This window comes from Acipenser ruthenus, chromosome 17, assembly GCF_902713425.1.
Source record: "Acipenser ruthenus chromosome 17, fAciRut3.2 maternal haplotype, whole genome shotgun sequence".
In the NCBI taxonomy this organism is placed as follows: domain Eukaryota; kingdom Metazoa; phylum Chordata; class Actinopteri; order Acipenseriformes; family Acipenseridae; genus Acipenser; species Acipenser ruthenus.
Window position 1 is genome coordinate 3,410,369 of NC_081205.1, and position 12,020 is coordinate 3,422,388.

The following is a 12,020-nucleotide window of genomic DNA, read 5'->3' on the forward strand; positions in this document are numbered from 1 at the left end:
ATGCTACTCTCCGTCAAACCGCTTCCACTCTCGCAGTTACCGTTCAAAACTGGCTGCGATACTTTGAACACACTCGTAAGGGCTAGCTCTGCTGCAACCACCCGGTGACAGCTTGATTCTCTCCCGCCTCTTTTTTTTTTTTTTTTTGCAAAGTCCGATTACACGATTTCATAGGCGGAGCATCCGTGGATGTGAAACTTACCAACACTCGGACAGTGTTCTATAGTCAGCCAGAAATGCGTTTAGGGTCCTGGTGTGTGCTGGACTGAAGCGAAGAGGATCATTTCTGTACCAACGGGCTCTTGTTTTGGATCCAGACAACAAAAACCCGGCGCTAAAATAATAAAAAAATTATAAAATAATATATATATATATATATATATATATATATATATATATATATATATATATATATATATATATATATAATAAGAACACACACACAAAACGAATGCTGCCTAAAACTGAAGAAAAATAAACTTTTGCAACTGGATTTAATAAGTACTATTATTATCAGCTAGGTTTGAATTAAACACCATAACTGAAAACAAACAACTTGTTGCGTGTCTTTGCTTTGGATTGTGGAAAATTAAAAAAGGGACCTAAATGACTTGACATGCAGACATGATGCATATTGCTCTTGCTTGGGGAGATTTAATAATGTTTCTGCTTTGGTGTTGAGAATTTTAATCGCCAGAATAATTACTCGACGTAAAGCGGCGTGCTTCGGCAGAATTCAGATCAATTCAGTGCAATTAATAGGGGGGAAATATATGTTTGGGTGAGGAAAAAAAACAAACATAATGCTTGTTAAAATTCGATACAAACATTCCTGAAGCTGATTGTGTGTTTCTTTAGTTCAAATCAAAGGAAACATCCATATGCACAGATGGACTCTACAAACCGTTTGGAATAAATTGGAAAGTTATTACGATTGTGCTCTTTTGGTTTTATGGTGGTGCTTTGTTTTCAATACAGATAGCTCTGAAGTTTAACATACCATACGAAGTAGTTCTATTAGCTTTTTATTCGCGGCGACAGAAAGAAAACCTCACATAGAAATCACCCCCAGCACCGACTCATCTGTTCAACGGAGCAGGGTTCGCTCGTCTGCCTAGTTGGTGGATCTGTAACCCCGCAGAAGCGCTCAGAGACTCGCCGGCGAGCTACAGCACTACGTTCCCCCTACTAATCCAGTGGGGACCGAGGCAGTGCAACATGTCTCCAGCGTGCCGGACACATGCTGCTGGCTTCGCCCGGCTCTGGGCAGTGTTTGGGTATTCTGCCTGGCTGAAGTCGAGTACGAACTGGATTCTGTGGTTTTCCTTGCTGTTCTCCACCACAAGCGCTCAAGGTAGGAAAATGACAACAAGCATTTATATTTTGCATGCTAGTTACATTTTCTTGTGTTGAAACCAACACCTCAATGATGGTGTCTTCGTATGGGGTTTTGATTTGCTTTGGATATTTTATTTTTATTTTTCTGTGTGCGTTATAGTGCCGGCTGGGGTTATACAGAAGCGTAATTATGCGTCTGTATTGCTTGGCTATTCTGTTTTCAGATATTTTGAAAAGATTTGCGTCGGGTTTTGTCTTACCCTGTGTTATCTGGATAAAATTATATATATATATATATATATATATATATATATATATATATATATATATATATACATTAGATAATGGTTTGCTATTGCCAAGGGGAGTCATGGACACCAATGAGGCAGAGGAAGACTGGCACAGCCTATGAACTATTTGAAGTAAACGGGTTTTTGAAAGGTTCATATGCTAGGTGGCAGTGCCCGACCGATGCTAACCACGACACAAAGTCCTAACATCACGCACTGTATATAGTTTGAATAGAAATCTCCCCAGTTCACTCGTCCTCGTTTAGTTTATCTACCTAACTGGATTATTGTCAGTGACCTGTAAGTTATTAATACACTGCACGAGCCCTTCGCTACACTGGGCTCGTCGAATGTGAGTGCATTACACACGTCCACTTGACTGAGCGTTGGTTTTTATTATTGTTATTATTTTTATTTAGTGAAATAAAATCAAAAATCACTTTATAAGCCTCAATTTAACCTCCAAGTTAACTTCAACATGGACTGCATTTGTTTGACAACTAATGAACTGCAGTCGTTGAGAATTGCGTCTTAATGATATATTGTATTAGCATTTGAAGTACAGCGTTATTTAGAATTGGTATTTGTTAAAGGGTTTTTAATTAGGCCGATCATGCATTTGTATTGTGTTTACCCCTGAAATTTGCCATCACAGCCGAAGTGTTCACGGTTCATAGTGATTGAAATTCATTTGGACTTGCCAGCAGTTGCAGGGAGTATGTAAAATGTGTTCTGGTGGTCTTAGCCACAGGACTCAAAATCAAGGTTGCTGGTAATTGTCAGTCTCCGTCTGCATAGGTAACTACCTCCTATCAAACTAGGCAGGTATACCCTTCAGAGCATGCTTGTTAGGCACAGACAGCTATTTTCACTGCTGGGATAAACACTTATTTGAATACTCTTTCATTTAGTTGCTAAACAAAAGTCTAAATCTACCATGTTATGCACTGAAATTCTCTCGGGAGTAAAACAAACCTGCATACACACTCTTCCGTACAGTAGAATGTGTGTTCTCTATTTCAGATGTCATTTATGCATTGGTTCCCTTTGCATGATATATTTTTCATTGTCATTTATAAATACTGTTTAAACGAACGTGGTCATTCGAATACGTTGCCAGCGAATACATTTCAAGCAGCGTCGGTTTGAATATTTTAATAAGTCAATGCATGCTCAGAAAAGGGTGAAAAAAACCCACATTTGATCAGGATTTGTGATGAGCCATATTTTTGGCATAGGTCCTCATCAAGACAGACAGACAGACAGACTTACTGTCAGGAAAGATATAAGTTGCGTAATAATATCTTACTTCACATCTAACTCCACTCCACTTACATCTAACTCCACTGGCATAGTGGCCAGGCAGGAAATATACTGTAAATGACATTGAAACAATTACAGTGCTTATAAGAAAGACATTACAATCTGTTGTTTATACTGGTTTAAAAGAAGATGACAGATGAGTACCAGGAGATAAAATACTACTGTCAGAAAGAAGTATCTTTGAAAGCAGGAGATGTTCCAGTGAAGTCATTCTTCATTTGAGGATTCTGTACATTAGGAGAATGCAATTTGGTAGGCTCAATTGTTGTAAATATACCTGTCATTCATGTACAGCCTGCTTTATAAGGTTAAATCAATCTGATAAGTCCTTTCTGTCCATGATACAAAGTCAAAAGCCTGATCAGGCATAACTTGTCAAATCATGCTCAACTTTACAGAAAAAATGGGAAGGTCAGTCAATGAGAATCCTCCATCAGTGGTCTTTCTCTCTGTAAGATTAGTCTGATAAGAGTCACGTCTCACTGATCAGACATGACGTATCAGAGTAATCTGATTGGGCAAGCCTGGCTTGGATAACCATTTTGTGTTAAATTAACATGGCCCACAAAATAAATAGCTGTCACGTCATGTGAATATTGTTGTTTGTAACTGTTTCTTTATATCGATTGAATTTTGGTTCTGTCAGCCTGCTTGCATTCTTTGTATCGCACCCTGAATGCACTTGAAAAGGGGCACTTTTTTCCACCTTTCATAAGAAGATGTCTTTTTGATAAATGCTCTGTTTGTGCAGACTTGAAGACTTTGACGTGGGTTAATCAGATAAGCAGAGTTTTTTTTTTCTTCAGTTTTTCCCTGTTTGATCCTAGCTGTCACACAAACACCAGAAATGTCACGGCTTGGTGGAGCGAATCCACAAACTGAGTCATGAGAAAGCGGCTGATGGAATTCATTGGGAGTTCTGTTAAACCAGGTCTGTTCCTGGAAAACTGTTAAAAGGATTCACACACACTCGTTAACTCCCTCACCCACTCACTCACACATACACACAGCTTCTACATAACCATCGCCTGGACTAGATCTGGCATGCTTTTGGTCGGTTGGCAGTTATCAGCTGTGCCAAGCAAGCAGAAAAAAAAAACTAATACAGAAATATCAGCACTTTTATGCTGATGTATATAGCATATAAAGTGTAGCATTTTCAAAATTCATTTTAATTCATTTTCTTATATTTTTGCCTGTATATGCAATCAGTGGGACTAATCTCTATATAGTATCAAGCTGCCGAAGCTGCATTTTCTTCATCTTAAGCTGTAATATACAGCCTTGCAATATGCAGCCCTTTCCCTATCTGTATGTTGTATGATTATAATGGATAATCTTCTCGCTTACCAAAAAAGACCCCTTGTTAAAAATGAACAGATCAATCCCTTTATGATTAAAACTCCCAGATCCTCAAGCATAAGTGATATACTAATTGCATGTACAGTATTAGCATGCCGAACACTCAGGCAGGTAATGCACTTACACTGAGATGACAGTGGCTGGGCTGTATTACTGAAGTCGCTGTGTGGGCTGATGCCTTCACATGCATTATAAAGTACCGCCTGCCAAGTCATGGAATCTACAGCAGTGGCTTAACATATGGTTTAAAGTGGAAGCACTCCAACAGTCTCTGCTCCTGCACTGTGTAGGCTGTGCAGCCAGTCTGCACAGAGATGTCTTTATCCCAGCAACGTACACATTTAAATGTTCCTTGGAGGGACGGTCAGATACTTTATTCATTTAACTAAACACTAACCCAACACAATGTCGTAATGATCCGGCCAGCAACACGAAACATGAAACACATGCTGCACTGTGCAGTATACTAGGGGAGGTGTAAACACTGAAGTCTGCAGAAGGCTACAAGGAGATGCATTTGTTGCAGGAGCATAGCGTTTTATGAAGTAGATAGCAATTTAAAGGTGGGCTTTTATTATTTAATTTTTTTAAAGTTTTTTTTTGCTTGTTAATTTAGAGTTTCTGGAAGGTACGGGCAATGGTACAGGTTACTTTTAAGCACAGTGGCGGGCAGTCACACCTCAATACTGACATAGCCTTAAGCTCTGGGTTTCTCTAAAGCAAAGTCTGCCCATAATAGTGCCACGTTTTATTTAATTATGAACTGGTTCTGTGATGTAGACCAACCAAGTCTTGTCACGATCACAACTTTTCTGAAGATAAAGACCAGAAGGTAGCTGTGATTTAATGCTGACAACATTAGAGCTCATTGGACCTAACTCTCACAACTCCTACTCTGTAATCATTCTCTTGAGAAGCAGAAGAAGAAGAAAAAAAAGCATGAATACTATTTTATCAATCTTCTTGTAAAGCTTGGTGCTGGTGGTCTGAATGCTGGCAGGGAACAGCAGGGTATTCCCTGGAGGTCAAGGTCAATGCTGGCAGGGCTGACCACACATCACATGCTGTTCTGGGCTTCTGGAGAGAGAGAGGCCAGATGCTGTCTTAGCAGGAGTCTGGTCCTGACCTTCTGAGCGGTAAGGTAAGCTGACCACCCACTGAGAGCATTGTAACAGGATTTCATTGCTTAGTCTGCCGGTCTGTGCTACGGACAATTTACATATAATAAACACTAAAGTGATGTCTGTAAGTCTTTAAATCTGATGTGTTTGGGTGGACCGTCACTACAAAGAAAGCGTCTCTATTAAGTACTGGCGTAGTGTCTGCATCTCTTTAGATTTTCAGTTTTGAAACGTGGTGCAAAGTTTGCACTGAAGCAAAGAAAATGAGACCAGAATTTTTTTTGCACAAGAAGTTCATACTGTGCTTTGCAATTCTGCTGGCTGTAAATGTACTCTGAACCAGACAGCTGCAGATTAGTATTCACAAGGGCAGTCAGGCTGAATGGCGTTATGGGAATGCAATCTGATTGCCGGGGAATTTGGTAGCCTGTCTCCAACTCGGAGCCCTCTAATGGGAGCCTTTTAAGGGACTGGTAATGAGGCAGTGGAGGACAGGAGGTGTGGAATGTCATTCTTACCAAGAACCCTAACAATGGAACTTTTCCATGTGCTAACGCAGCATCACTAAGCCTTTGGCATTCAAAGCCTTAAAAAAGACTTGAGAGCCATTTACTTGTGTGGCTTAGAGAGCACTTGAAAAGTGCTCATAGTAAAATCTGGAATGGGTGAAACTGCTATGCAATAGGAGCCTTATTTCCATCCCTGCCCAGAACCCTTTTCTCCATCACTTGTGATGAATGCGTCATGAACCACAAGTGGTGGAAACACACCCCCAGGATTTGGTTCACTTAAACAGGGCCTTATTTAAACAAGTCTACCACTGTACAAGGTGCCTGGGCCAATGAGAGATCTGGCAATATTTGTTTTGTTAGATTTAATAAGATGTAAAAAAAAATGGCAATGTTGGATACAGTATCACGAACATTTTAATTCATACGGTAAAATTGAATTAAAAGCTTATCTAATGTAGCATGAAAAAAGAAGAATGGTTTAACCTTGAACTCATTTTAAAGAGATTTCCGTCCCATGCAATTTAATAGCCAGTCACGCTCTTGCACCCTTAAAATCTGATTTTATTTTCTTCTTCACTGGTGAGTACATTGTTAATGCAGCTCGATATTTCTGTGGGGATAGCTGGGGAACTTGAAAAAAAAAAAGCTAATTGTGAGATTAGTATATTTTAATAGGGAGATTTTTTCTTTATGTTTTAATTAGAAGTCAATTGAACTTTTATCTGAACAGAAGCTATGGCTTGGAATAATGCCTTTTAAATCTTTAAATTATTCATAATACTGCACTGTAGGCAGATTTGTATATATATACAAAAGATCGATGGGGGACACAATACAGTGTAGGAAACTGTGGGAAAGAGATTAGGTTAAAGCCCACGGCTTGTCATTTGGATATATATATATATATATATATATATATATATATATATATATATATATATAATTAACAGTTGTTTTCACAGATTCCAATCAGCACTGATCTCGGACTGCCTCACCTAAAGTAACATTGGATAGTCCAAGATTAGTGCTAGCCGACGGTCTTTGAAACCAGCTGTAAAACTTTTAAGTAGGCAAGAAACATCATTAAGAAGCTGTCATTTTGTGAATTGACCTGTCTATATCAACAGAATCAACTAAAAGGTAACGTTGGGTCACATTTTAAAATACTGGCTTCAGATTCATATGGAATATGGAACATCATAACATTATATTGTAGGAATACTATGGCATTGCCTGCAGGTTCAATTAAGCCCGGAATGGCTCAAACTCCCATGTAATGCGTTCTGTGTGAGTTATTTTTCAAAATGCTATGTATTTTTTATGATTCATGATATGTAAAGTTATGCAAAAAAAACCTCATAACTCACATGTGTAACATTTGTGTACATAATTCTAGTTTCCTGGTAGCTGGTGTATGTAGCTTGACATAACTGACTGCTCTGTAACGTATGCTTATTGGCAGCGGACCAGAGACCTTCAAACTTCACTTGTTTGTATCTGGGTTTTTTTTTTGTTGTTTTTTATGGATGGGAAAACAAAACTAAACATGTGTAATACCCTGGACTGTGAGAGATAAAGAAAGATACAGCAGACCATACCGGCCAGGTGTCTAGTACGCTCGAGTGGACACCGGCAGGGCTGACCTTTGTCCTCCAGAGGCCGGTAGTTGGCTGACATCTACTGTCAAGTTCCTGGGTATAAGATTTCAGGTTAGTCCTGGAATCTTCCGTTCTCCTGAGCTATGTGGGGAATTGTTGTGGTGGGCGGGGGGGGGGGGGGACATTCTAAGAAAAAAAAGGAAAGATATAATAAATATAACTAAAGAAGAAATTAGAGATGTAAATAAAGAGCAATATTGAAAATAAACATAAAGGAAGAATGAAAAACCTTTATTTTGGTAAAAACAAATAAAGATACACACATGTTTTTGTTGACACAAGTGTAAAACTATTTTAACAGTGGAATGTGGTAATGGAGGTGATTAACACATTCCCTCACCTCCCTGGCAGGCTTGGCCATTAGTGGCCCTTTCCAGACAGAACCAGCCCCAGCGTAGCCCTGAGAGGTCCTGGGGGACCACAGAGCCCAGCGCAAGCCCCCCTCCCATCCCTCATTCCAGGTAGAAAGAGAGAGAGAGACAGAGAGACACATACACATTCATCTTGATTTGCCGATAGTTACAATTTTAATTACACCTGAGCTCTGTCGGCCTGTCACATTGGGTGGGGGGTGGGGGGGGTGGGGGTTATTGATTGGCTGCAGCGAATTGATTAATTGCCAAGTTTATGGGAGCCGACTTGTTTTCCTGGCCCCTTTCAGGACTAATGAGCTGCCCAGTCACCATGGCAATCAAGAGGAGATTTAAAGGGAAAGGGAAACCTTATATTTTCCTTCTGACAGCAAGGTGTTATTTAAAGGGATGGGAAATAGACAGGCCCTTTGTTTATTTATTGTGTCAGAAAAGAGGATGTTGTTCTGAATATTGAACTTCGATAACAAGGGGACATTTAAAAGGACCTACAAACTTCACTGTAAGGACAAGCAGACGTGTAATTTAACAGGAATTTAACCCTTTCAGACTTTATGTTAACATATGCTATCGGAAATCACATTGCTCTTTAAGGTTATCTGGGAGGTAACACTTCAATGTTCAGTAACAATATTCCTCTGAATTCACTGTGGAGGTTCGATACAGAGGAGACAAGATGTAAAGCCACAGAGTGCTTCATCATTTACCAACCGTAAGTCACCTTAACAGCCAGTCCTTTCATAATTTAAAGCAGAGGCCAGATTGTCATTACCCTTGTTTACAACCAGGAATGGAAGGCCTTGGTATAGGAAAGGTGGGCCTGGGTTTAATGGTCAAAACTAAGGGGGGGTTGAAAATACTTTCATTAACTCAGGGCCTTTGTGTACCAATGAAAACTAGGATCTACATCCAACTCTAGTCATGAAGGCATTCTACCCCAGGTTAACCAGATTGAATTCAATAACTGCTTTTGGTCCTGGATTGACTTAAACCATTAAGAACGTGGATGGAACACAGTCCTGGTCTGGAAGCGGCAGAGATGCCCATCCCAGATCTATAGATATCTAAATATCTGTCTGTGATGTTTAAGTCGCATCTGTCAAGCTGCTGTATGTATTAATCTACCATAGTACATTGAAACTGATTGAAATGAAGAATAAACATTTACAAGATTTCTAACCTGGGCATGTACGTCTCTTTGGTGTGTTTTAATGTGTAAAACACAAGGCTCTATTCAGAACCGTATCTGTTAGACAGTAAGCAGAGTGCTCAGGTTCCCTGCATGTGTATGGGCTGTCGATGCCCCAGGTAGGCAAAGTGGTTAAATTTGTTAAAAGCATTAGATTTGTGAAGCCTATCGTTTTATTAAACTCTTTACACTGAACACACATTTCTCCTGGAGGAAAAATCCAATCCAGGCTAATACACTTTAAATTCATCCAGATCATTTCAGGAACATAGCACTTCAAAGGGAATTTCCTATGGAACTTGTTTTTTTTATCGTTAATGTGGCTTCATATGTTATATTTGCAGAAATGAACATATTAAAAGATTATATTGTTTAAAGAGGAGTAACCTACTAGTCTCCTCATGGTTGAGGGCTGGACATACCAACCTGTGTTACTGAATGGATCAAATTAATCTGTTAGAAATCTGAGCAATCTGCCTGGCGCTGAAGAAAGAGGTTGTTTTTCTATGCTGATCTTCATGCACGGTCAAGTATGTTGTGTACAAAAGCCTACCCATTCTAAAAGGTATAACTACTTTAATTTAAGATCTTTGTTAGAGGACCTGTGCACCCCCTAGGAACCCCCGGTCGGCAATGACATAGCCTGGATTTAAACCTGTGATCTCCAGGTTATAGGGTGCATCCTATACTCCACGGGGAGCGCCTTTACTGGATGCGCCACTTGGGAGCCCGGTATTGCCCTTTTAACTGTACAGTGTCAGTTGAGATGAGTTTTTCCAGAAGGGTGACCTTCAGAATGTAACAGTAGTGTGAGGTCTTAAAGGGGCAATGACCCTGAGTCTGTAGCAGTGGGAACATGAGCTGTATTGACTGGACGTTAACTTCTATGCTAACAACTAGCATTCCTTAAATCTAGCATTCCTTAAATGCCACCCATGTTAGCCACAACAGTTAGTAATGGGCTTGTAAATGCATGTTTTAGTCAACTAAATATTTAAACATTTGGATTAAATATTAAAAATACAAAACAACACTGTCAACTTGTATTTATATTTAACTTTTATATTCATAACACATTTTGCATTTCACATCTAGTGTACAGTATACACTTATGATTACACCTATGCAATATGAACAGCAATGTCAAAATCACAAAACGGTTTAACATTAATAACATCTTGGAACTAGAGTAGGGATGCATAAAAAGTTGAATGATTGGTAAAATCCATTCTGTTTATTTATTTATTTGTCCTTCTAATGGGATTTTTGTGTTGAACACAGTGCCACCTGGTGCCCCGATGTTGTAATTCACCCCTCTTTCCACATATCTTTACGTACCTGTCAACACTAATTTGTGGTTAATGTGAGCCTCATCCCAGGAATGGCAAGCCTGTTATTAACACTGGCAGTGACTCAGATAATGGAAGTGTTTGGACCAGATAATGGAAGTGAGATTTACAGCACTTCCAAAAGAGACCTTGACTTCTCTGTATTCAATATAAATCAATCAATAATAATAATAATACAAAAAAATGAAGAGCAGGAGATACATTTTCTACTGCAATCTGTTCTGTTTTGCTTGTTGTTGAGAATGAAAAGTTAACCCCAAAGCTTCCATTTCAGTTCCATTTAAATGTAATGCATTCTCCCTTCAGGTAATGCATTTATATAGGAAAATGAATAGAGTGGAATTGCCGTACATATAAATACATGTGTCACATTATGTTTATATCTTGTGAACCTCGCGTCTAATTGTGATGAAACCTGGTACAGGCAGTCGTTAAAATAAGCTCCTTAAAATAATGGCATCTTGGTCATGATGACCCCGTTTTGCAGGATTCTGGATTGCTTGTGTTACGCAGCGTTTGCAGAACTGCTGTCCCATATTTGATGGAGCCTTGCAGGGGTATTTGCTGTGTCATATCTTGGGAACGGCTCTCTAGAATTGGAAGAAGATCTGCATGACATTTGTTATGAGACTCCACGTGCTGTGACTGATCGTTAACTCTTGATTGACAAGAAAGAAGACGTGTGCCAGGCGTATTGAACTTTACCTGTCACAGGCATTGAACAGACAGACAGACTGACAGATTACTTCTGGGCAGGGAGAGGTAGGACACATCACAGCAAAACAGGAGATGAATCCGGCCTATTTATATGTAACTCGATTTCAACTAAAGTACGTTTCTAAGATTTCTGTTTCGCACAAACTCCCCAGCCGATTTCCACCTGCACTGGGGAAGATTGCTGTGTATAATTCTAATCTGCGAATCCAGTATTACACATAGCTGGCAGCGTGCCCGCATCACTTGGGCCTCCCTGGCACTGCGCTTCTCAGTGCCTGGTGTTCAATATTGATTAGGATGGCAGCTCAACCCAGCCCTGCTCAGCTGCGGCCGAGATTCTGTTTGATGTCAATTCTGTTTTGTGTGATACTCTTCTCCAGGCTTCTCATTTGAAAGTTTGAAGGCTGAAGGAGCCTCCCTCATGTTCCCCTCTTTTCTCTTCAGTAGCTGTACTAGGGGAATTCGCTCTTGGAACAGTTTTTGGAGACGGATCTCTATTGAAATTTCAATCGTGTGCACACGTGTGTGTGTGTGTGTGTTTATTTTGCTAGCGCCTGTCTGTTTGCGTGGGACACTCTCCTGGGGAAACGTGCTGTTCTGTGCTTCACTGTACATGGCGACACAAGGTCGGACCAAAAACTAGAAAACTCTGCGGTACGTCCCTCAGATATATGAAAGCAGACAATTGTATCAGAAATGGGTTAAGATTAGGGTCATATCGTGCAAAAATGCAAATAGTACATTAATTACACATTGTAATTATGTGTAAGTACACATGTGTTTACTAACT

The 12,020-nt window shown here is 39.8% G+C and overlaps 1 protein-coding gene across 7 annotated transcripts in view; it reads left to right on the top strand.

Moving 5' to 3' along the window:
- Positions 1-437: 437 nt before the first annotated feature.
- Positions 438-12,020, top strand: part of LOC117423550 (protein sidekick-2-like) — a 136,947-nt gene continuing 125,364 nt past the window's right edge. For all 7 annotated transcript variants that reach the window (XM_058989809.1, XM_058989810.1, XM_034039529.3 and 4 more), the window contains exon 1: positions 438-1,354. In XM_058989809.1, the coding sequence (XP_058845792.1) occupies positions 1,219-1,354 (136 nt within the window). In that variant the 5' untranslated portion in view covers positions 438-1,218. The remainder of the gene's footprint in view (positions 1,355-12,020) is intronic.